The sequence below is a fragment of the Chiloscyllium punctatum genome, chromosome 3 (assembly GCF_047496795.1).
Source record: "Chiloscyllium punctatum isolate Juve2018m chromosome 3, sChiPun1.3, whole genome shotgun sequence".
Taxonomy (NCBI): Eukaryota; Metazoa; Chordata; class Chondrichthyes; order Orectolobiformes; family Hemiscylliidae; genus Chiloscyllium; species Chiloscyllium punctatum.
This window is the reverse complement of record NC_092741.1, coordinates 6,892,239-6,918,479: the sequence shown is the minus strand read 5'-3', so window position 1 is coordinate 6,918,479 and position 26,241 is coordinate 6,892,239. Positions and strand designations below refer to the sequence as shown.

Below are 26,241 nucleotides of genomic sequence, written 5' to 3'. Positions count from 1 at the left end.
GGCAGAGAAATGGCAAATTGAGTTTATTCAAGGTAGTTGTGAGATCTTGCACTTTAAAGATCAAATGTCAAGGAAAGTATACAGTTAATGACAGGACACTGAACAGCATTGATATACAGAGGGATCTTGGGGTTCCAGTCCATAGTTCCCTGAAACTGGCCACACAAGTAGACAGGGTGGTAAAGAAGGCTTATGGCGTGCTTACCTTTATTGGTCTGGGAATGGACTACAAGAGTCAGGATGTCATATTGCAGCTCTATAAGACATTAGTTAGGCCATACTTAGAGTATTGCATTCAATTCCAGTTGCCAATTACAGGAAGGATGGGGAGGGTGCAGAAGAGATGCTGCTTGGATTAGAGGGTATGAGTTATAAGGAGAGGCTGGAAAAACATGGGTTGTTTTCTTTGGAGCAGTGAAGGATAATGGGAGACTTGATGGAAGTCTGTAAAATTATGAGATGCAGTGATAGGATTGATAGTCAGAATCTTTTTCCCGGGTTTGGGGAGGGGGCATTGTTTTAAGGTGGGGGGAGAAAGTTCAAAGGAGATGAAAGGGGCAATCCTTTACTCAGAGAGAGGTAGGAGTCTGGAACATGCAGCCAGGGATGGTGGTGGAGGCAGATACGATAGATAGGCATATGAATAGGCAGATTCATTGGCGACCTTTAAGCGGCATTTGGATAGGTACATGGATGGGTGCTTAATCTAGGATAAAAGTTCGGCACAACATCGTGGGCTGAAGGGCCTGTTCTGTGCTGTATTGTTCTATGTTCTATGTTCTAATACGCAAGCAATGGAGGGATATGACCAAGGGCAGATTGAAGGGATTAGCTTCATTTGGCATCATGTTCGACACAACATCATGGGCCAAAGGGCCTGTTCCTTGCTGCACTGTTCTATGTTCTGGTCACTGCTCGATAGGAAGGATGTGGAGGCTGTGGAGAGGGTACAAAAGAGATTTACCAGGATATTGCCTGAATTGGTGTGTATTGGCTATAAAGAGAGGTTGGACAAATGTGGATTGTATTTGCCAGAGCATCAGAGCCTGAGGAGTGACCCGATAGAAGTATATAAAGTTATGAGAGGCATGGATAGGGTGGAGATTCAGAGTCTTTTCCCCGGGGTGGAAATGTCAGATATGAAGGGGACGTGGGTTTAAGGTGAGGGGGAAATATTTATCGGAGATATGTGGGGAATACACAAATGCACACAGACACATGCAGTACTGACACACACACACACACAGACACACACGCACACACACAAATGCACACAGACAGACACATGCACTACTGACACACACACAGACACACACACACACACACACACAGACACACACCCCACCATGCAGACATGCACAAGACAAGCGCACACGGACATATGAACACAACAACATGTGCACAGACAAGCACATACAGACACGCAAATAGCATGCACAGAATAATGCACAGAGGACACATGCACAACCAGCCACATGCAAATACAGGCATACACGCATGCATACTGACACACATAGTCTGTCTCACACACAGATGCAGACACATTCACATGCAGGCACAAGTTTGTATGCAAAAGGTCACAGCCCGCTGACTCGATGGGCTGCAGGGCCTTTTTCTGCACGATAGGCCGATATGATTCTATGACTGAGTAAAAAATATTAAAACATAGAACAGCACAGGAAAAGGCCCTTCGGCCCATGATGATGTGTGAAACACAACATCAAATTAAACTAATCCCTTCTGCCTGCCCTTGGTCCATTCCTTACATATGCACATGCTTATCTAAAGGTCTCCTAAACTCCTAAACACCCTTATTGTACCAGCCTCCACCACCATCCCCTGGCAGCACATTCCACACTCCTACCATACTCTGTGTAAAAAAATTTTCCCTCACATCTTCTTTGAACTTTCCCCCTCTCATCGTAAATGCATGCCCATTTGTTTTAGACATTTCAACTCTGGGAAAAAGACTCTGACCTTTAATCTGATCCATGCACCTCATAATTTTATAGACTTCTGTCAAGTCTCCCAACAGCCTCTGCTGCTCCAGAGAAAACAGCCTCCCCTTATAGCCCATACCCTCTAGACCAGACAGCATCCTGGTAAACCTGCACCCTCTCCAATCTAACTTATAACTTATGTCTTATAAAGCTGCAACATGACATCCTGAGTCTTGTACTCAATTCCCCGACCAATAAAGGCAAGTATACCATCCACCTTCTTTCCCACCCTGTCTACCTGTGTGGGAGTGAGGGACTGAACCCTAAGGGTCTCTCTGTCCATCAGGGCTGGTCAGGGTCCTGCCATTAACTGGATACTTTTCCTTAACATTTGATCACCCAGAGTGCACCACATAAAGATGTACAACACGGAAAAAGATCCTTTGGTCTAGCTCGTCCATGCCGACCAGATATCCTAAATTAATCTAGTCCTGTTTGCCAGCATTGGTCCAATATCCTTCTAAACCCTTCCTATTCATATACCCATCCAGATGCCATTTAAATGCTGTAATGGTACCAGCCTGCACCACTTCCTCAGGCAGCTCATTCCATACACACAACACCCTCTGCATGAAAAGGTTGCCCCTTAGGTCCCTCACCCTAACCTATGCCCTTTAGATTGGACTACCCTACCCGAGGGAAAAGGTCTTGTCTCTTTATCCTATCCATGCACCTCATGATTTTATACATCTCTAGAGGAAAAACAAGGAAAACAGCCCCAGCCTGTTCAGCCTCTCCCTGTTGCTCAAGTCCTCCAGCCCTGGCAACATCCTTGTAAATCGTTTTTGAACCCTTTCATGTTTCACAACATCTTTCCTATAGGAGGAGACCAGAGTCATAGAGATGTGCAGCATGGAAACAGATCCTTCGGTCCAACCCGTCCATGCCGACCAGATATCCCAACCCAATCTAGTCCCACCTGCCAGCACCCGGCCCATATCCCTCCAATCCCTTCCTATTCATATACCCATCCAAATGCCTCTTAAATGTTGCAATTGTACCAGCCTCCACCACTTCCTCTGGCAGCTCACTCCATACACGTACCACCCTCTCCGTGAAAAACGTTGCCCTGTAGGTCTCTTTTATATCTTTCTCCTCTCACCCTAAACTTATGCCCCCTAGTTCTGGACTCCCCGACCCCAGGGAAATAGACTTTGTCTATTTATCCTATCCATGCCCCTCATAATTTTGTAAACCTCTATAAGGTCACCCCTCAGCCTCCGACGCTCCAGGGAAAACAGCCCCAGCCTGTTCAGCCTCTCCCTGTAGCTCAGATCCTCCAACCCTGGCAACATCCTTGTAAATCTTTTCTGAACCCTTTCAAGTTTCACAACATCTTTCCAATAGGAAGGAGACCAGAATTGTATACAACAGTCCAACAGTGGCCCTACCAATGTCCTGTACAGCTGCAACATGACCTCCCAACTCCTGTACTCAATACTCTGACCAATAAAGGAAAGCATACCAGACGCTGCCTTCACTATCCTGTCTACCTGCGACTCCACTTTCAAGGAGCTATGAACCTGCACTCCAAGATCTCTTTCTTCAGCAACATTCTCCTGGACTTTACCATTAAGTGTATAAGTCTTGCCCTGATTTACCTTTCCAAAATGCAGCACCTTGAATTTATCTGAATTAAACTCCATCTGCCGTTTCTCAGCCCATTGGCCCATCTGGTCCAGATCCCGTTGGAATCTGAGGTAACTGTCCACTACACCTCCAATTTTGGTGTCATCTGCAAACTTACTAACTGTACCTCTTATGCTCGCATCCAAATCATTTATGTAAATGACAAAAAGTAGAGGACCCAGCACCGATCCTTGTGGCACTCTACTGGTCACAGGCCATCAGTCTGAAAAACAACCCTCCACCACCACCCTCTATCTTCTACCATTGAGCCAGTTCTGTATCCAAATGGCTAGTTCTCCCTGTATTCCATGAGATCTAACCTTGCTAACCAGTCTGCCATGGGGAACCTTATTGAATGCCTCACTCAAGTCCACATAAACAAGTCCATGTAGATCACATCCATCGCTCTGCCCTCATCAATCCTCTTAGTTACTTCTTCAAAAATTCAATCAAGTTTGTGAGACATATCTTTCCATGCACAAAGCCATGTTGACTATCCCTAATCAGTCCTTGCCTTTACAAATACATGAAAATTCTGTCTCTCAGGATTCCCTCCAACAACTTGCCCACCACTGAGGTCAGGTTGACTGGTCTATAGTTCCCTGGCTTGTCCTTACCACCCTACTTAAACAGTGGCACCATGTTAGCCAACTTCCAGTCTTCCGGCACCTCACCTGTGTCTATCGATGATACAAATATCTCAGCAAGAGGCCCAGCAATCACTTCTCTCGCTTCCCACAGAGTTCTCAGGTGTACCTGATCAGGTCCTGGGGATTTATCCACTTTTAACTGTTTCAAGACATCCAGCACTTCCTCCTCTGTCATTTTTCAAGATGTCACCATCTATTTCCCTACAGTCTATATCTTACATATCCTTTTTCACAGTAAATACTGATGCAAAATACTCATTTAGTATCTCCCCCATCTCCTGCGGTTCCACATAAAGGCTGCCTTGCTGATCTTTGATGGGCCCTAATGTCTCCCTAATTACCCTTTTATCCTTAATGTATTTATAATCCAATACCCTTTCAATTCTCCTTAACTCTATTTGCCAAAACTATCTCATGTCCCCTTCATGCCCTCCTGATTTCCTCCTTATGTGTATTCCTACTGCCTTTATACACTCCTAAGGATTCACGTGATCTCTCCTGTCTGTACCTGACATATGCTTCCTTCGCTTTCTTAACCAAACCCTCAATTTCTTTAGTCATCCAGCATTCCCTATACCTACCAGCCTTCCCTTTCCCCCTGACAGAAACATACTTTCTCTGGACTCTCATTATCACATTTCTGAAGGCTTCCCATTTTCCAGCCGTCCCTTTACCTGCGAACATCTGCCTCCACTCAACTTCTGAAAGTACTTGCCCAATACAATCAAAATTGGCCTTTCTCCAATTTAGAATTTCAACTTTTAGATCTGGTCTATCCTTTTCCATCACACACGGGGGGGTTTAAACTAATTTGGCAGGGGGATGGGATCCGGACTTGTAGTCCAGCAAGTAAGCTAGCTGTGTGTCAGGATGTCCAAGACTGTAGGGAGGCTGTGGAGAAGGTAGCACTGACAGGGACTACTTGCGGACACAGAGATGGGCTCAAGTGCGTATACTTCAATGCAAGGAGTATCAGAAATAAGGTGGGTGAACTTAAGGCGTGGATCGGTACCTGGGACTACGATGTTGTGGCCATCACGGAAACATGGATAGATGAGGGACAGGAATGGCTGTTGGAGGTTCCTGGGTACAGATGTTTCAGTAAGATTAGGGAGGGTGGTAAAAAAGGAGGGGGGGTGGCATTGCTAATTAGAAATGGTATAACGGCTGCAGAAAGGAAGTTTGAGGGGGATCTGCCTCTGGAGGTAGTATGGGCTGAAGTCAGAAATAGGAAAGGTGCAGTCACCTTGTTGGGTGTTTATTATAGGCCCCCCAATAGCAGCAGAGATGTGGAGAAACAGATTGGGAAACAGATTTTGGAAAGGTGCAGAAGCCACAGGGTCGTAGTCATGGGCGACTTCAACTTCCCAAATATTGATTGGAAGCTCTTTAGATCAAGTAGATTGGATGGGGCGGTGTTTGTGCAGTGTGTCCAGGAAGCTTTTCTAACGCAGTATATAGATTGTCCAACCAGAGGGGAGGCCATATTGGATTTGGTACTCGGTAACGAACCGGGACAAGTGGTGGGCTTGTTAGTGGGTGAACATTTTGGTGATGGCGACCACAATTCTGTGACTTTCACCTTGGTTATGGAGAGAGATAGGTGCGCACAACAAGGAAGTTTCTACAATTGGGGGAAGGGAAATTACGATGCTGTAAGACAGGATTTGAGGAGCATACGTTGGGAGCATAGGCTGTCAGGGAAGGATGTGGTGGAAATGTGGGACTTTTTCAAGGAGCAGATACGACGTGTCCTTGATATGTATGTACCGATCAGGCAGGAAAGAAATGGTCGTGTGAGGGAGCCTTGGTTGACGAGGGAGGTTGAATGTCTAGTAAAGAGGAAGAAGGAGGCTTACATAAGGTTGAGGAAACAAGGTTCAGACAGAGCAGTGGAGGGATACAGGATAGCCAGAAGGGACCTGAAGAAAGGGATTAGGAGAGCTAAGAGAGGGCATGAAAAATCCCTGGCGGATAGGATCAAGGATAACCCCAAGGCATTCTATGCGTATGTGAGAAACCTGAGAATAACGAGAACGAGGGTAGGTCCGATCAAGGACAGTGGTGGGAGACTGTGTATTGAGTCGGAAGAGATAGGAGAGGTCTTGAACAAGTACTTCTCTTCAGTATTTACGAACGAGAGGGAATGTATTGTTGAAGAGGAGAGTGTGAAACGGACTGATAAGCTAGAGGAGATATCTGTTAGGAAGGAAGATGTGTTGGACATTTTGAACAACTTGAGGATAGACAAGTCCCCCGGGCCTGACGGGATATATCCTAGGATTATGTGGGAAGCAAGAGAGGAAATTGCAGTACCGTTGGCAATGATCTTCTCGTCTTCACTGGCAACGGGGGTGGTACCAGGGGACTGGAGAGTAGCGAATGTTGTGCCCCTGTTCAAAAAAGGGAATAGGGATAACCCCGGGAATTACAGGCCAGTTAGTCTTACTTCTGTGGTAGGCAAAGTAATGGAAAGGGTACTGAGGGATAGGATTTACGAGTATCTGGAAAGACACTGCTTGATTAGGGACAGCCAGCACGGATTTGTGATGGGTAGGTCTTGCCTTACAAGTCTTATTGAATTCTTCGAGGAGGTGACCAAGCATGTGGATGAGGGTAGAGCAGTGGATGTAGTGTACATGGATTTTAGTAAGGCATTTGATAAGGTTCCCCATGGTAGGCTTATGCGGAAAGTCAGGAGGCATGGGATAGAGGGAAATTTGGCCAATTGGATAGAAAACTGGCTAACCGGTCGAAGTCAGAGAGTGGTAGTAGATGGTAAATATTCAGCATGGAGTCCAGTTACAAGTGGAGTTCCGCAGGGATCAGTTCTGGGTCCTCTGCTGTTTGTAATTTTTATTAATGACTTAGAGGAGGGAGTCGAAGGGTGGGTCAGTAAATTTGCAGATGATACAAAGATAGGTGGAGTTGTGGACAGTGAGGAGGGCTGTTGTCGGCTGCAGAGGGACTTAGATATGATGCAGAGCTGGGCTGAGGAGTGGCAGATGGAGTTCAACCCTGCCAAGTGTGAGGTTGTCCATTTTGGAAGAACAAATAAGAATGCGGAATACAGGGTTAATGGTAGGGTTCTTGGTCAGGTGGAGGAACAGAGGGATCTTGGGGTCTATGTACATAGATCTTTGAAGGTTGCCACTCAGGTGGATAGAGTTTGTAAGAAGGCCTATGGAGTATTATCGTTCATTAGCAGAGGGATTGAATTCAAGAGTCGTGAGGTGATGTTGCAGCTGTACAGGACTTTGGTTAGGCCACATTTGGAGTACTGTGTGCAGTTCTGGTCGCCTCACTTTAGGAAAGATGTGGAAGCTTTGGAGAGGGTGCAGAGAAGATTTACCAGGATGTTGCCTGGAATGGAGAGTAGGTCGTACGAGGATAGGTTGAGAGTTCTCGGCCTTTTCTCGTTGGAACGGCGAAGGATGAGGGGTGACTTGATAGAGGTTTATAAGATGATCAGAGGAATAGATAGAGTAGACAGTCAGAAACTTTTTCCCCGGGTACAACAGTGTGTTACAAGGGGACATAAATTTAAGGTGAACGGTGGAAGGTATAGGGGAGATGTCAGGGGTGGGTTCTTCACCCAGAGAGTGGTGGGGGCATGGAATGCGCTGCCCGTGGGAGTGGTAGAGTCAGATTCATTGGCGACCTTTAAGCGGCATTTGGATAGGTACATGGATGGGTGCTTAATCTAGGATAGAAGTTCGGCACAACATCGTGGGCCGAAGGGCCTGTTCTGTGCTGTATTGTTCTATGTTCTATGTTCTATGTTCTATTTTAAATCTAAAGAATTACGGTCACTGGCCCCAAAGTGCTCCCCCACTGACACCTCAGTCTCCTGCCCTGCCTTATTTCCCAAGAGTAGGTCATGTTTTGCACCTTCTCTAGTAGGTACATCCACATACTGATGCAAAATACTCATTTAGTATCTCCCCCATCTCCTGCCTTTATGTGGAACCGCAGGAGATGGGGGAGATACTAAATGAGTATTTTGCATCAGTATTTACTGTGAAAAAGGATATGTAAGATATAGACTGTAGGGAAATAGATGGTGATACTGAATCAGAAAATTGTCTTGCATGCACTTAAGAAATTCCTCTCTATCTAAACCTTTCATACTATGGCAGTCCCAGTCAATGTTTGGAAAATTAAAATCCCCTACCATAACCACCCTATTATTCTTACAGATAGCTGTGATCTCCTTACAAATTTGTTTCTGAGTTTCCCTCTGACTATTAGGGAGTCTATAATACAATCCCAATAAGGTGATCATCCCTTTCTTATTTTTCAGTTCCACCCAAATAACTTCCCTGGATGTATTTCTGGGAATATCCTCCCTCAGCACAGCTGTAATGTTATCCCTAATCAAAAATGCCACTCCCCCTCCTCTCTTTCCTCCCTTTCTATCCTTCCTGTAGCATTTGTATCCTGGAACATTAAGCTGCCAGTCCTGCCCATCCCTGAGCCATGTTTCTGTAATTGCTATGATATCCCAGTCCCATGTTCCTAACCATGTCCTGAGTTCATCTGCCTTCCCTGTTAGGCCCCTTGCATTGAAATAAATGCAGTTTAATTTATCAGTCCTCCCTTGTCTCTGCCTGCCCTGACTGTTTGACTCGCTCCTTTTCCTAACAGTACCCGGCTCAGATTGATCTCTTTCCTCACTATCACTGTGGGTCCCCCACCACCGCCTCCAACATCACCAGTTGAACTAAAAATATTTACAGCCCAGGAACAGGCCCTTCGGCCCTCCAAGCCTGAGCCGATCCAAATGTACTGCCTAAACCTGTCGCCCAATTCCTAACCATCTGTATCCCTCTGCTCCCCACCTTCTCATGCATCTGTCCAGACACATCTTAAATGAATCTACCGTGCCTGCCTCTACCACCTCTGCTGGCAACGCGTTCCAAACGCCCACCACCCTCTGTGCGAAGTACTTATCGTGTGTATCCCCCTTAAACCTTTCACCTCTCACCTTGAAAGCGTGACCTCTGATTATTGAATCCCTCACCCTGGGAAAAAGCTTGTCTCTATCCACCCTATCTGTACCCTTCATGATTTTGTAAACCTCAATCAGGTCCCCCCTCAATCTCCTTTTTTCTAATGAAAACAAACCTAACCTACTCAACCTCTCATCATACCTAGAACCTTCCATACCAGGCAACATCCTGGTAAACCTTCTCTGCACCTTCTCCAAAGCGTCCAAATCCTTTTGGTAATGTGGTGCCCAGAACTGTACACAGTATTCCAAATGTGGCCGAATCAACATCGTGTACAGTGTTAACATGACCTGCCAGCTCTTATACTCAATACCCCGTCCAATGAAGGCAAGCATATTGTATGCCTTCTTGACCACTCTATCCATCTGTGCAGCAACCTTCAGGGTACAATGGACCTGCACTCCCAGATCTCTCTGCTCACAACTTTTCCCAAGGCTCTTCCGTTTACAGTATAGTTCAGTTTCGAATTAGACTTCCCAAAATGCATTACCTCACATTTGTCTGGATTGAACTCCATCTGCCACTTTTCCACCCAGTCTATCTATATCCTCCTGTATTCTCTGACAGTCCCTTATGCTTTCTGCTATTCCACCAATCTTTGTGTCATCTACAAACTTGCTGATCAGACCAACAGTGCCCTCTCCCAGATCATTTATGTATATCACAAACAACAGTGGCCCCAATACTGACCCCTGTGGAACACCTCTGGTCACCTTTCTCCATTTCGAGAAACTCCCTTCAACTACTACTCTCTGTCTCCTGTTGCTCAACCAGTTCTTTATCCATCTAGCTAGAACACCCTGCACACCATGTGACTTCACTTTCTCCAATCGTCTACCAGTGGGAACCTTATCAAACGCCTTACTAAAATTCATGTATATGACATCAACAGCCCTTCTTTCATCTATCAATCTGGACACTTCCTCAAAGAACTCTATTAAGTTGGTAAGGCACGATCTCCCCCGCACAAACCATGTTGCCTATCACTGATAAGCCCATTCTTTTCCAAATATAAATAGACTTTTTCCCTCAGTACCTTCTCCAGCAACTTCCCCACCACTGACGCTAGGCTCACTGGTCTGTAGTTACCCAGAATATCCCTACTACCCTTCTTGTACAGGGGGACAACATGAGCAACCCTCTGGCACCTCTCCTGTATTTAAGGATGCCACAAAGATATCTGTCAGGGCCCCAGCTATTTCCTCTCTCACCTCCATCAGCAACCTGAGATAGATCCCATCCGGTCCTGGGGATTTGTCCACCTTAATATCCTTTAGCCTACCCAACACATCTTCTCTACTTATGTCAAAGTCATCCGGAGTAAATAAACTTCTATCTCTCATCTCAAGGTTCATCATGTTCCTCTCCTCAGTGAACACTGATGCAAAGTAATCATTCAGAATCTCACCATTCTCTCAGGTTTGGTACACAGCCTTCCTTTCTTATCCTTTAGTGGACCAATCCCTTCTCTAGTTGCCCTATTGCTTCTGATATAAGAATAAAAGACTTCGGGATTCTCCTTAATTATGCTTGCTAAAGTTTTTTGATGACCCCTTTTAGCCCACTTGGTTCCTTGTTTAAGACTGGTCCTACTCTCCCAGGGCCTGTTCTGTTCTTAGCTGCCTGGACCTTATGTACGCTTCCCTTTTCCCCTTGGCTAGTCGCACGATTTCTCCTATCATCGACGGTTCACGAATTTTGCCCTTCCTATCCCTCGCCTATCCTGCACCATCTTCAACCAATCTTTTAAAGTCTCCTACATATCAAATGTGAACTTCCTTTCAAATAGCTCGAATTCCCTTTAAATTGAAATCCTCTTGAGCAGCTGTAGTAAATCTCCCTGCTAGTATATTAGTCCCCTACCAATTCAGGTGCAATCCTTCCTTCTTATACAGGTCACCACCAAAAAAGTGATGCAAAAATGTGAACCCTTCTCCCCTGCACAAGTTCCCTGGATTAAACTCCATCGGCCATTTCTCCGTCCATATCTGCAACTGATCTATATCTCACTGTATCCTTGAACAACCTTTGACACTGTCCGCAACTTCACCAATCTTAGTGTCATCTGCCAACTTACAAATCCACCCATCTACATTTTTATCCAAGTCATTTTATCTCTGTGGAACACTACTAGTCAACAAACCCCAGTCTGGAAAACACCCTTCCACCACTTCCCTCTGTCTTCTTTAGGCAAGCTAATTCTGAATCCATGTGCATAAGTCACTGTGGATCCCACATGCACCATCCCATCCTGCCCTGCCTTACCAAAATACAATACCTGACATTTCTCTAAATTGTGCACCATCCTCAGTCCATTGGCCCATTTGACCATGGTCCCGTTGTACTCTGAGATAACCTACGGCTTGTGAAAGGCTACACAATAAAAGTTAACAGTGTCTATGAACTGTTTTCTGGCTCCAGTGACACTTCAATTATTATATAGCTCAGATGATCTTTCTCAGATCCTGGAACAAAATATATACTCTCGACTGGTGGGTCTAAATGTGCGAACCTGTGAGAGAATGATGTAATTCTCCTGACACTGATTTTGTTTTTTGTTTGCAGATATATCCGCATCGTTGGAACACACAACACTGTGAACAAGGTATTCCACCTAGTCTCTTTCGAATGTATGTTCACCAATAAGCCCTTCTCATTGGATTCTGGGTTACTGGGTAAGACAGCATTTTTTTCCCATCTACTGCCAAGTATGAATATTGTCCATTTCAATCTGGATAACATGTTATTAAACTTTTCATACCATAGCTACCCAATTAGATAATAGACAATAAGTACAGGAGTAGGCCATTCTGCCCTTCGAGCCAGCACCACTATTCATTATGATCATGGCTGATCATCCTTAATCAGTATCCTGTTCCTGCCTTATCCCCATAACCCTTGATTCCACTCCCCTTAAGAGCTCTATTGCCACCTCTATGTTATCACTGGATTGTATCCCTACCTCAGTTTAGCCATGGAAACCCTCACCCATAACACTGTCAGCTTGATTTGAGTATTCCAGTATTCCCCTGGATATTCTGTACTCTCCATAAATCTAACTCATCCAAACTTCTGCTACCCTTATCGCAACTCCCACCAAGCCCCATTTCGTCATCACATGAGGCTCACTGAACAACATTGGTTCCTGGTGTTAAAGTTCTCACCTCCTTGTTCAGATCCCTTCAGGGTCTTGTCTTTAACTATCTCTGTATTCTCTTCTGACGTCCAAACAGGATCACACATAAGAAATAAATAATAATCTTTCATTTATTGGTGGAAAGCCTAGGGCTTGTGTTTTAATCAGAATAGAGAGATCCTGTCATGTCCACACAGACATTAAACATCCATCTAGTTTAACTTCATTTTCTGGCTCTTCGCCTGTATCTTTGTATGCTTTGTTGTTTCAAGTGTTCATCTAAATACTTCTTAGATTTCATCAAAGTTCCTGCCTCTACCACCCTTTTAGACCAGGAATTCCATGACCTGCTCAGTGAGATACGTTCTCCTCAAATCTTTTCTCAACTTTCTGCTCCATGCACTAAAACTGGGCCATAAAAATAAACCATATAACTGTGGATGCTGGAAGTCTGAAACAAAAACAGAAATTGCTGGAAAAACTCAGTGCAAGCTGGAAGAGCAGCATCTCATTTTCCACCTCGGGACTCTGCAGCCTTCAGGGCTCAGTGCTGAGTTCAATAATTTTAGGGTCTGAATGCCTTCTTCCATGGCCTTTACCCACCCCTTCATCTGGGCCCTATCATCATCTGGGCTGCTTTCAGCACAGACAACCCACTTTCACCTGATTATGGTCCCCATTAGCAGCTCGTCTTCATTCCTGACTTACCGTTATCATTTTTGTTCATCTGCCTGGTGGTCTTTCTCTTCCACCAGTCCCCATCTTTGCTGCTTACTTTTCTCACACAGACACAAACAGACACCCATACCACACTCTCCCACCCACCCCCATACCCCCTGTTAGGGTCACTGGACCCGAGACATTACCTGCTTTCTTTCCACAGATGCTGCCAGACCTGCTCAGTCTTTCCAACAATTCCTGTTTCTGCCTAAAGCTGTGACTCCTGGTTATTGACTCCTCCAATAATGGGAAGAGTTTCTCCATATCTACCATGTTTGTGACCCTCAGAACCTCGTCCACTTCAGTCAGATTCCCTCTGCAGCCTTCTCTGTTCTGAGGAAAACAATCACAGTCTTTCTGGAAGCATCGATACTAGGACCAGCAGTAGGGCATTTGGCCTTTCAAGTCTGTTCCACCATTCACAATGATCATGGCTGATCATCCAATGTAATAGCAAACCTTCGTGGACTGTTCCTAGTCAGAGGCTGGGAACCCTGCAGTGAGTAACTCCCCTCCTGACTCCCCAGAGCCTGTCCCACCATTGGGGTCAGAGGCTGGGAACCCTGCAGTGAGTAACTCCCCTCCTGACTCCCCAGAGGCTGGGAACCCTGCAGTGAGTAACTCCCCTCCTGACTCCCCAGAGGCTGGGAACCCTGCAGTGAGTTACCCACCTCCTGACTCCCCAGAGGCTGGGAACCCTGCAGTGAGTTACCCACCTCCTGACTCCCCAGAGGCTGGGAACCCTGCAGTGAGTAACTCCCCTCCTGACTCCCCAGAGCCTGTCCCACCATCGGGGTCAGAGGCTGGGAACCCTGCAGTGAGTTACCCACCTCCTGACTCCCCAGAGGCTGGGAACCCTGCAGTGAGTTACCCACCTCCTGACTCCCCAGAGGCTGGGAACCCTGCAGTGAGTTACCCACCTCCTGACTCCCCAGAGGCTGGGAACCCTGCAGTGAGTTACCCACCTCCTGACTCCCCAGAGGCTGGGAACCCTGCAGTGAGTTACCCACCTCCTGACTCCCCAGAGGCTGGGAACCCTGCAGTGAGTAACTCCCCTCCTGACTCCCCAGAGCCTGTCCCACCATCGGGGTCAGAGGCTGGGAACCCTGCAGTGAGTTACCCACCTCCTGACTCCCCAGAGGCTGGGAACCCTGCAGTGAGTAACTCCCCTCCTGACTCCCCAGAGCCTGTCCCACCATCGGGGTCAGAGGCTGGGAACCCTGCAGTGAGTAACTCCCCTCCTGACTCCCCAGAGCCTGTCCCACCATCGGGGTCAGAGGCTGGGAACCCTGCAGTGAGTAACTCCCCTCCTGACTCCCCAGAGCCTGTCCCACCATCGGGGTCAGAGGCTGGGAACCCTGCAGTGAGTAACTCCCCTCCTGACTCCCCAGAGCCTGTCCCACCATCGGGGTCAGAGGCTGGGAACCCTGCAGTGAGTTACCCACCTCCTGACTCCCCAGAGGCTGGGAACCCTGCAGTGAGTTACCCACCTCCTGACTCCCCAGAGGCTGGGAACCCTGCAGTGAGTTACCCACCTCCTGACTCCCCAGAGGCTGGGAACCCTGCAGTGAGTAACTCCCCTCCTGACTCCCCAGAGGCTGGGAACCCTGCAGTGAGTAACTCCCCTCCTGACTCCCCAGAGGCTGTCCCACCATGTACAAGGCACAAGTCAGGAGTGGGATGGAATATTCCCCACTTGCCTGGATAGGCACAGCTCCAACAATACTTTAGAAGTTTGACACCATCCTGGACATCTGGATTCGTGGTGCTGGAAGAGCAGAGCAGGTCAGACAGCATCCGAGGAGCGGTAACATCGATGTTTCGGGCAAAAGCCCTTCATCAGGAATACAGGCAGAGAGCCTGAAGGGTGGAGAGATAAATGAGAGGAGGGCGGGGATGGGGAGAACTGCTGTGCTCTTCCAGCACCACTAATCCAGAATCTGGTTTCCAGCATCAGCAGTCATTGTTTTTACCTTCCATCCTGGACATAGCAGCCCGTGTTTGATTGGCACTACAACCACAAATATTTACACCCTCCATCACCGACGCTCAGTAGCAGCAGTATGTACACTATCAACAAGATGCACTGCAGAAATTTACCAAAGATCCTCAGATAACACCGTTCATGACCTTTTCCATCCAGAAGGACACGAGCAGAAGATATACAGGAATACCACCACCTGAAAATTCCCCTCCAAGCCATTTGCTTGGAAATGTATTACCATTCCTTTACTGTTGCTGGGTCAAAATTGTGGAATTCCCTCCCTAAAGACATTGTCATTCAACTTGCTGCACAAGGACTTCAGGGATTTAAGAAGTCAGCTAATCACCACCTTCTCAAGGGCACCTAGGGATGGGCAATAAATGCTGGCCCAGCCAGCGATGCCCACATCCCATGAATGGAGAAAGAAAAGTTGCTTCTCCTTTTCCCCCATACCCTTTCATCACTTTAGTTCATGTACTAAATCCAACTCATTCTTCAAACTATACAATTTTGTGGCCTTCACTGCTTCCTGTGGTAGCAAATTCCACAAGTTCACCACTCTCTGGGTGAAAAAATGTCTTTTCATCTCATTTACTTGTAGATTGTGACCCCATTAGAAACATCCTTCTTGCCTTTGCTCTTTCTAATACTGTTAGAATTTTACAGATCTCTGTTAGATTTCCCTCATACCTATGAATTCCACTGACTACAATCCTAATTGAATCAACCTCTCCTTATATATCAGGTGTTCCATCCCACGAATCAGTCAGCTAAACCCTCACTGCAGAATCCCTCTGTATCCAGACCTTTGTTCCTCAGATAAGGAGATGAAAACTACACAGAGTATTCCAGGTGTGGTCTCACCAAGGCCCTTTGTAGCCGAATCACTCCAGCTCAGGCAAAATCCTGGTGAATCTCCTCTGACTCTTTCCAGTGTAGTCATATTCCTCTATAATGTTGCTTCCAGACCTGCCGATAATACTCTAGCTTGACCACATTATACACAGTTCGATTAGAACTTCCTTGCCGTTGTCATTGAATTATAGAGTCATACCATGCAGAAGAGGACCTTTGACCCATCTGCACCACCCTATCTACACACCCCATGTACCAGCACTTGGCCTTCGGTTTTGGATGTTGTGACATTTCAAGTGCTCATCCACGTACCTTTGAAAGGTTGTGAGATCCCCCCCCCAATTCCCCCAAACACTACCTTCTCAGGCAGGGCTTTCCACCTCTCTTCTTCACATGAATCTGTGACCAGAACTGAATGTACTTCTTTAGCTGTGGCCTAACCAAAGTTCTGTATAGCTCCAATGTAGAACGTTACAGCACAGTACAGGACCTTCGGCCCTCGATGTTGCACCGACCTGTGAAACCAATCTGAAGCCCATCAAACCTAAATTCAGTTATCATCCATATGACTATCCAATGACCATTTAAATGCCCTTAAAGTTGGCAAGTCTACTACTGTTGCAGGCAGGGCATTCAATGCCCTCTGTCCTATATCTATCACCCCTCAATTTAAAGCTATGTCCCCTTGTGCTAGCCATCACCATCCGAGGAAAAAGGCTCTCCCTGTCCACCCTATTTAAACTTCTGATCATCTTATATGTCTCTATTAAGTCACCTCTTAACCTCCTTCTCTCTAATGAAAACAGCCTCAAATCACTCATAATACCTTTCCTCATAATACCTTCCGTCGGTACCAGGCAACATTCTGGTAAATCTCCTCTGAACCCTTTCCAAAGCTTCCATATCCTTCCTGTCACGCGGTGACCACAACTGTACACTATACTCCAAATGCAGCTGCACTAGTTTTGTACAGCTGCAACAGGACCCCATGGCTCCAAAACTCAATCCCCCTACCAAGAAACGCCAACACACCGTATGCCTTCTTAACAACCCTACCAACCTGGGTGGCAACTTTCAGGGATCTGTGCACATAGACACTGAGATCTCTCTGCTCATCTACACCACCATTAGCCCAGTATCCTTTATTCATGTTACTCCTTCCAAAGTGAATGACCTCACAGTTTTCCATATTGAACACCATTTGCCACTTCTCAGCCCAGCTCTGCAGCTTATCTATGTCCCTCTGTAACCTACAACATCCTTGCGCGCTCTAGAACTGCACCAACCTTGATGCTATTTGTAAATTTACTAACCCAACCTTCTCTGCCCTCATCCAGGTCATTTATAAAACTGACAAACAGCAGTGGACCCAAAACAGATCCTTGTGGTACACCACTAGTAACTGAACTCCAGGATGAACATTTCCCATCAACCACCACCCTCTGCTTTCTTTCAGCTTGCCAATTTCTGATCCAAACCGCGAAATCACTCTCAATCCCATGCCTCTGTATTTTGTGCAGGAGCCTACCGTGGGGAACCTTATCAAATGCCTTACTGAAATCCATATACACCACATCAACCGCTTTAACCTCATCCACCGGTTGGTCACCTTCTCAAATAACTCAATAAGGTTTGTGAGGCATGACCCATCCTTCACAAAACCTTATTGACTATCCCTAATCAAATTATTCCTCTCTAGATGATTATAAATTCTATTTCTTATAATCCTTTCAAACTCTTTACCCACAACTGAAGTAAGGCTCACTTACCAGGGTGGTCTCTCCTCCACTTCTTGAACAAGGGAACAACATTTGCTATCCTCCAGTCTTCTGGCACTATTCCTATAGACAATGACGACATAAAGATCAAAGCCAAAGGAGAGAATCCGAGGATAAATCCCATCTGGCCCAGGGGACGTATATATTTTCACATTTTCCAAAATTGCTAATACTTCCTCCTTAAGCACCTCAACTCCATCTAGTCTAGTAGCCTGTATCTCAGTACTCTCCTCGACCACATGGTCTTTTTCTAGTGTGAATACCGACAAAAAATATTCATTTCGCGCTTCCCCTATCTCTTTAGACTCTCCACACAACTTCCCACTACTGTCCTTGACTGGCCCTAATCTTACTCCAGTCATTCTTTTATTCTTGATATATCTATAGAAAGCCTTAAGGTTTTCCTTGTTCCTATCCACCAACAACTTCGCATGTCCCCTCCTGGCTCTTCTTAGCTCTCTTTTTAAATCTTTCCAGGCTAATGTGTAACTCTCAAGCACCTTAGCTGAGCCTTCATGCCTCATCTTAACGCAAGTCGCCTTCTTCCTCTTGACAAGAGATTCAATGTCTTTAGTAAATCACAGCTCCTGTGTTCGACCACTTCCTCTCTACCCGATAGATACATACTTATCAAGGACCCGCAGTAGCTGTACCTTGAACAAGCTCCACTTTTCAGTTGTGCCCATCCTATGCATCTTAAATTTTGCCTAATTGCCTTTCCGCCAGCAATTACTTTTGCCCCTGTGGTATATACTTATTCCTTTCTATTGCTAAAGTAAATGTAACTGAATTGTGGTCATAACATAACCTCCTTACTCTTATAATTATGCTATAATTGATAAAGGCAAGTGTACCATGTGTTGTCTTATCTACCTTATTACTACCTGTTCAGGGATCTGTGGACAAACATCCTTGTTGGAAGATCTGAAACAAAGAGTAGGAATAAATGGGACTTTTTCTGAGTTGACAGGCAATGACTATTGGGATACAACAGAAGTCAGCGCTTGGGCCACAGCTATTCACAATACATATTAATGATTTAAATTAGGGAACCAAATGTGGTATCTCCACATTTGCAGACAATACAAAGCTGGGTAAGCTGTGAGGAGAATGCAGAGATACTTTCATGTGATTTGGACAGGCAGAGTGAGTGGGCAAATATATGGCAGATGCAGTATAATAATTATATTTATTATATGTATGGCTGTTCATATTGATTGCAAAAGCAGGAAGGCAGGTGATGATCTGAATGGGGACAGATTGGGAAAGGGGCAAGGGCAATGGCACCTGGTGTCCTTGTACCCCAGTCTCTGAAAGTAAGCGTGCAGGTACAGCAGGCAGTGAGGAAGGGAAATGGGATGTGGGCCTTTATAGGGAGAGGATTCGAGTCCAGGAGCAGGGAGGTCTTGCTGCAATTATACAGGGCCTTGGGGAGACCACACCTGGAGTATTGTGGAACAGGTTTGGTCTCCTTATCTGAGGAAGGATGTTCTGGCTATTGAAGGAATGCAAAGTAGATTTGCCAGACTGATTCCTGGGATGTCCGACATAGGAAGGAAAAAGGATGAGATTCTGAAGGAGACTACAGAGAGTTAGGCAGGAATTTAAAAAGGAGGTCCTCGAGGGTAGTAATATCTGATTACTCGCGGTGCTACGAGCTAGTGAGGGCATGAATAGGAGGATAGAGCAGATGAATGCATGGCTGAGGAGCTGGTGTATGGGAGAAGGATTCACATTTTTGGATCATTGGAATCTCTTTTGGGGTAGAAGTGACCTGTACAAGAAGGATGGATTGCACCTAAATTGGAAGGGGACTAATACATTGGCAGGGAAATTTGCTAGAGCTGCTCGGGAGGATTTAAACTAGTAAGGTGGGGGGAGGGCGGAGTGGGGGGGGGTGGGACCCAGGGAGATAGTGAGGAAAGAGATCGATCTGAGATGGGTACAGCTGAGAACAGAAGTGAGTCAAACAGTCAGGGCAGGCAGGGACAGGGTAGGACTAATAAATTAAACTGCATTTATTTCAATGCAAGGGGCCTAACAGGGAAGGCAGATGAACTCAGGGCATGGTTAGGAACATGGGACTGGGATATCATAGCAATTACAGAAACATGGCTCAGGGATGGACAGGACTGGCAGCTTAATGTTCCAGGATAAAAATGCTACAGGAAGGATAGAAAGGGAGGCAAGAGAGGAGGGGGAGTGGCAGTTTTGATAAGGGATAGGATTACAGTTGTGCTGAGGGAGGATATTCCCCGAAATACATCCAGGGAAATTATTTGGGTGGAACTGAGAAATAAGAAAAGGATGATCACCTTATTGGGATTGTATTATAGACCCCCTAATAATCAGAGGAAAATTGAGAAACAAACTTGTAAGGAGATCCTCTGTTATCTGTAAGACAGTAAGACATAGGGGTGGAAGAAAGGCCATTCAGCCCATCGAGTCCGCTCTGCCATTCAATCATGGCTGATGGGCGTTTCAACGCCACTTACTACACACTCCCCGTATCCCTTAATTCCTTGTGAGATCAAAAATTTATCAGTCTCTGCTTTGAAGACAGTTAACTTCCCAGCATCCACTGCGCTCCGTGGCAATGAATTCCTCAGGCCCACCACTCTCTGGCTGAAGAAATGTCTCCTTATTTCCATTCTAAATTGACCCCCCACTAATTCTAAGGTTGTGCCCACGGGTCCTAGTCTACCCACCTAACGGAAACAAATTCCCAGCGTCCACCCTTTCTAAGCCATGCATTATCTTGAAAGTTTCTATTAGATCTCCCCTCAACCTTTTAAACTCCAATGAATACAATCCCAGGATCCTGAGCCGTTCATTGTATGTAAGACCTATCATTCCACGGATCATCCGTGTGAATCTCTGCTGGATACACTCCAGTGCCAGTATGTCCTTCCTGAGATGTGGGGCCCAAAATTGGACACAGTATTCTAAATGGGTCCTAACTAGAGCTTTATAAAGTCTCAGAAGCACATCCTTGCTTTCATATTCCAACTCTCTTGAGATAAATGATAACATTACATTTGCTTTCTTAATCATGGATTCAACCTGCAAATTAACCTTTAGAGAATCCTGGACTAGCACTCCCAGATCCCTTTGTACTTTGGCTTTATGTATTTTCTCACTGTTTATAAAATACTCCATGCCTCAATTATTTTTTCCAAAGTGCAAGACCTCGCATTTGCTCGCATTGAATTCCATCAGCCATTTCTTGGACCATTCTCCTAAACTGTCTAAATCTTTCTGCAGCCTCCCCACTTCCTCAGTACTACCTGCCTGTCCACCTAACTTCGTATCATCGGCAAACTTCGCTAGAATGCCCCCAGTCCTTTCATCCAGATCATTAATATATAACGTGAACAGCTGTGGCCCCAACACTGAACCCTGCGGGACACCGCTCGTCACCGGCTGCCATTCTGAAAAAGAACCTCTTATCCCAACTCTCTGCCTCTGTCAGACAGCCAATCCTCAATCCATACCAGTAGCTCACCTCGAACACCATGGGCCCTCACCTTGCTCAGCAGCCTCCCGTGTGGCATCTTATCAAAGGCCTTTTGGAAGTCTAGATAGACCACATCCACTGAGTTTCCCTGGTCTAACCTACTTGTCACTTCTTCAAAGAATTCTAACAGGTTTGTCAGGCACGACCTCCCCTTACTAAATCCATGTTGACTTGTTCTAATCTGACCCTGCACTTCCAAGAATTTAGAAATCTCATTCTCAACCCTGGATTCTAGAATTTTACCTTCAACTGAGGTTAGGCTAATCGGCCTGTAACTTTCCATCTTTTGTCTTGATTCTTTCTTGAACAAGAGGGTTACAACAGCAATTTTCCAATCATCTGGGACTTTCCCTGACTTTCCCTGCTACTTATCTTTCTACTTAGCTCCATACTCCCTGTTGCTTTCCCTTTCCCTTCCCCCCCCCACTCACGAGTTTAAAGTCCTAGTGACCACCCTATTTATCCTGTTCACCAGAACACTGCTTCCAGATTGGTTCAGGGGAGACCGTCCCATCAGTACAGATCCACCCCGGTTCTCAAACTGATGCCAATGTCCTATGAAATGGAATCCCTCTTTCCCACACCAATCTCTTAGCTGCGTGTTTACTTCCTAATTTTCTTATCCCTTTGCCAATTAGCACGTGGCTCGGGCAGTAATCCAGAGATTATGACCTTCTTCAATTTCCTTCCTAGTGCTCGATAATCCCCAAACAGGTCCTCCACCCTAGCTTTGCCTACGTCGTTAGTCCCAACGTGGACCACAACAACTGGATCCTCCCCCTCCCACTCCAATATCCTTTCAAGCCGGTCAGAGATGTCCCGCACCCTGGCACCGGGCAGGCAACACACCCTGTGGGACTCCCGATCCAGCTTGCAAAGGATACTATCTGTCCCCCTAATTATAGAATCCCCTATAACCACTACTTGTCTATTAGCTCCCCCCTCTTGAATGGCCTTCTGCACCATGGTGCCTTGGTCAGCTGGCTCATCCTGTCCAGAGCCCTTTTCCTCATCCGAACAGGGAGCAAGAATCTCGTACCTGTTGGACAAGGTCAAGGGCTGAGGCTCCTCCACTCCTGAACTCTGGGTCCCCCTACCTGCCTTACTTACAGTCACACTCTGATGTCCCTGATCACTAGCTGAATGTGAATTAATTAATCTCCCAGGTGTGACTGCCTCCTGAAACAAAGCGTCCAGGTAACTCTCCCCCTCCCGGATGTGCCGCAGTGTTTGAAGCTCAGATTCCAGATCATCAACTCTGAGCCGGAGTTCTTCCAGCAACCAACACTTGCTGCAGATGTGGTCACTGCTGTTCACAATGGGATCAGCCAGCTCCCACATCATACAGCTACAGCACATCACCTGCCCAGCCATTTCTGCTTAGTTAGTTAATTTATACAAATTTATGAGTTAAATAACTTCTAGTACTTCTCTGTCATCTTATTCAACAAAGTCTTTTCCCTGGGGTCGGGGAGTCCAGAACTATGGGGCATATGTTTAGGGTGAGAAGGGAAAGATATAAAAGGGACCTCAGGGGCAGCGTTTTCCCCCAGAGGGTGGTACGTGTATGGAGTGAGCTGCCAGAGGCAGTGACCGAGGCTGGTACAATTGCAACATTTAAGAGGCGTTTGGATGGGTATATGAATAGCTTAAAAATGTGTTGCTGGAAAAGCGCAGCAGGTCAGGCAGCATCAAAGGAACAGGAGAATCGACGTTTCAGGCATGAGCCCTTCCTGAAGGTGGATGTAGGTACAATGACATTGTAATTGTACCTACATCCACCACTTCCCTAAGGAAGCTCATTCCCCATACAAACCACCCTCTGTGTAAAGAAATTGCCTCCCCTGTTTTTCTTTAAACCTCTCTCCTCTCATTTTAAAAACGTGTCTCCTAATCTTGAAATCTTCCATTCTCGGGAAAAGATAACTCCCATTAACTCTATCTATACCTCGTTATTTTATAAACTTCTCAACCTCCTACGGTCCAGTGAAAGAAGTCCCAGCCTATCCAGCCTTTCTTTATAATTCAAACCCTCCATACCTGGCAACATCCTGGTAAATCTCTTCTGAATCTTCTCTAGCTTAATCGTATCCTTCCTATAACTGGGTGACCAGAAGTGGACACAGTATTCCAAATGAGGCCTCACTAATGTCCCAACTCCTGTACTTAAAGGACTAAGCAATGAAGGCAAGTCTGCCCAAGCCTTTTTAACCACCCTGTCTACATGTGATGCAAACTTCAAAGAGTTATGTACCTGAACTCCTTAGTCCCTCTGTCCTCCATCACTACTCCATCACTATTGAATGGTTTTGTGAAGGGCAGGTCGTGCCTCACAAACCTTATTGAATGGTTTTGTGAAGGGCAGGTCGTGCCTCACAAACCTTATTGAATTCGTTGAGAAGGTGACTAAGGAGGTAGATGAGGGGAAAGCGGTAGATGTGGTATATATGGATTTTAGTAAGGCGTTTGATAAGGTCCCCCATGGTAGGCTACTGCAGAAAATACAGAGATATGGCATTGAGGGTGAGTTGGAGGTTTGGATTAGGAATTGGCTGGCTGGAAGAAGACAGAATTTAGTAGTTGATGGCAAAGGTTCATCTTGGAGTGCCGTCACTAGCGGTGTTCCGCAAGGATCTGTTTTGGGACCATTGCTGTTTGTCATTTTTATAAATGACCTGGAGGAAGGGTTAGAAGGTTGGGTGAGCAAGTTTGCGGATGATACGAAAGTCGGAGGAGTTGTAGACAGTGAGAAAGGATATGGCAGGTTACAGCGGGATATAGAGAAGCTGCAGAGCTGGGCAGAAAGGTGGCAAATGGAGTTCAATGTAGCTAAGTGTGAAGTGATTCACTTTGGTAAGAGTAATAAAAAGATGGGGTACTGGGCTAATGGTCGGATACTTGGTAGTGTGGAAGAGCAGAGGGATCTTGGTGTCCATGTACACAGATCTCTGAAAGTTGCCACCCAGGTAAATAGTGCAGTGAAGAAGGCATATGGCGTACTGGCTTTTATTGGTAGAGGAATTGAGTTCCGGAGTCCTGAGGTCATGCTGCAGTTGTATAAGACTCTGGTGCGGCCGCATCTGGAATATTGTGTGCAGTTTTGGTCGCCATACTATAGGAAGGATGTGGAGGCACTGGAACGGGTGCAGAGGAAGTTTACCAGGATGTTGCCTGGTATGGTAGGAAGATCCTATGAGGAAAGGCTGAGGCACTTGGGGTTGTTTTCATTGGAGAAAAGAAGGTTTAGGGGTGATTTGATAGAGGTGTACAAGATGATTAGGGGGTTAGATAGGGTTGACAGTGGGAACCTTTTTCCACGTATGGAGTCAGCTATTACAAGGGGGCATAGCTTTAAATTAAGGGGGGGTAGATATAGGACAGATGTTGGGGGTAGGTTCTTCACTCAGCGAGTCGTAAGTTCATGGAATGCCCTGCCAGTAGCAGTAGTGGACTCTCCCTCTTTATGGGTATTTAAGCGGGCATTGGATAGGTATATGGAGGATAGTGGGTTAGTGTAGGTTAGGTGGGCTTTGATCGGCGCAACATCGAGGGCCGAAGGGCCTGTACTGCGCTGTATTCTTCTATGTTCTATGTACCCAGGGCCTTACCATTAATTGTATAAGCCTCACCCTTGTTTGTACCAAAAATGCAATACCTTGTATTTATCCAGATTGAATTCCCTCTGCCATTTTTCATGGCAGAGGGACCCATTGATCAAGACCCCTTTGTAATCTTAGAAAACCTTCTTCACTGTCCACAATGCCACCAATTTCGGTCTGGTCTGCAAACTTATGAAGCATGCCTTCTGTATTGCCATCCGAATCATTTATATAAATGACTAATGCCAGAGGACCCAGAACCAACCCCTGTGGAGTACCATTGGTTACAGGCCTCCAGTCTGAAAAACAACCCTCCACCATTACACTCTCTTTCTGGCTGTTAAGCCAATTATGTATCCAATTGACAAGCACACCCTGAGTCCCATGTGACCTAACTTTACTAATTAGTCTACCAAGCAGAAACTTGTCAAAGGCTTTGCCAAAATCCAAATAAATAACATCTACAGTTCTGCTAACATTAGTCTTTTTGGTAACTTCCTCAAAAAACTCAATCAAGTTTGTGAGACAAGATTTTCCTCACACAAAACCATGCTGACAATCCCTAATCAATTTTTGCCTCTCGAAATGTCCATAAATGCTATCTTTTATAACCACCTCCAACTATTTACCCACAACTGAAGTCAGACTCAAAGGTCTCTAGTTCTCTGGTTTCTCCTTACAACCTTTCTTAGACAAAGGTACAACATTAGCCATCCTCCAGTCAGCAGGCACCTCACTCTTGGTATGAGATGATGCAAATATTTCTGCAAGGGGTCTCTTAATTTCCTTCCTTACTTCCCAGAACACTCTGGGATACATTAGATCAGGTCCTAGAGATTTATATGCCTCTATATTCTCTAAGACCTCCTGAACTTGCTCATCTGAAATGTGAAGTGTTTTTAAAACACCAAAGTTTATTTCTCTGCATTCTCTAGATTCTAGTTCCTTCTCCACAGTAAAAACTAACGCAAATTATTTATTTAATATCTCTCCTATTGCCTGGGGGTCAATACAAAGACAACCTCCTTGATCTTTAAGAGGCCTCACCCTTCTCTAGCAAGCCTCTTGCTCTTAGTGTATTTGTAGAGTCCATTTGGATTATCATTAACCTTATCTGCCAATGCTATTCTCATATCCCCTCTTTGCCTTCCTGATTTATTTCTTAAGAATGTCCGGACACACTTTGTATTGATTAAGAAATTCAGTTGAACCTAGCTGTCAATATCTAAAATAAGATTCTCTTTATTCTTGAATAGAGCCTCAATATTCATTCATTGTTCCTTAACCTTACTGGCCTTCCCCTTCATTTTAACAGGAACATAATGCCTCTGAACACTCGTTATTAAACTCTTGACTGCCTC

The 26,241-nt window shown here is 45.7% G+C and overlaps 1 protein-coding gene across 1 annotated transcript in view; it reads left to right on the top strand.

The window, feature by feature from the left end:
• The window catches only part of btbd9 (BTB (POZ) domain containing 9), a 195,129-nt gene that overhangs the window by 126,838 nt on the left and 42,050 nt on the right, over positions 1-26,241 (top strand). Inside the window, exon 7 of the mRNA XM_072550147.1 lies at positions 11,857-11,966. Coding sequence (XP_072406248.1) covers positions 11,857-11,966 — 110 coding nt within the window. The remainder of the gene's footprint in view (positions 1-11,856; positions 11,967-26,241) is intronic.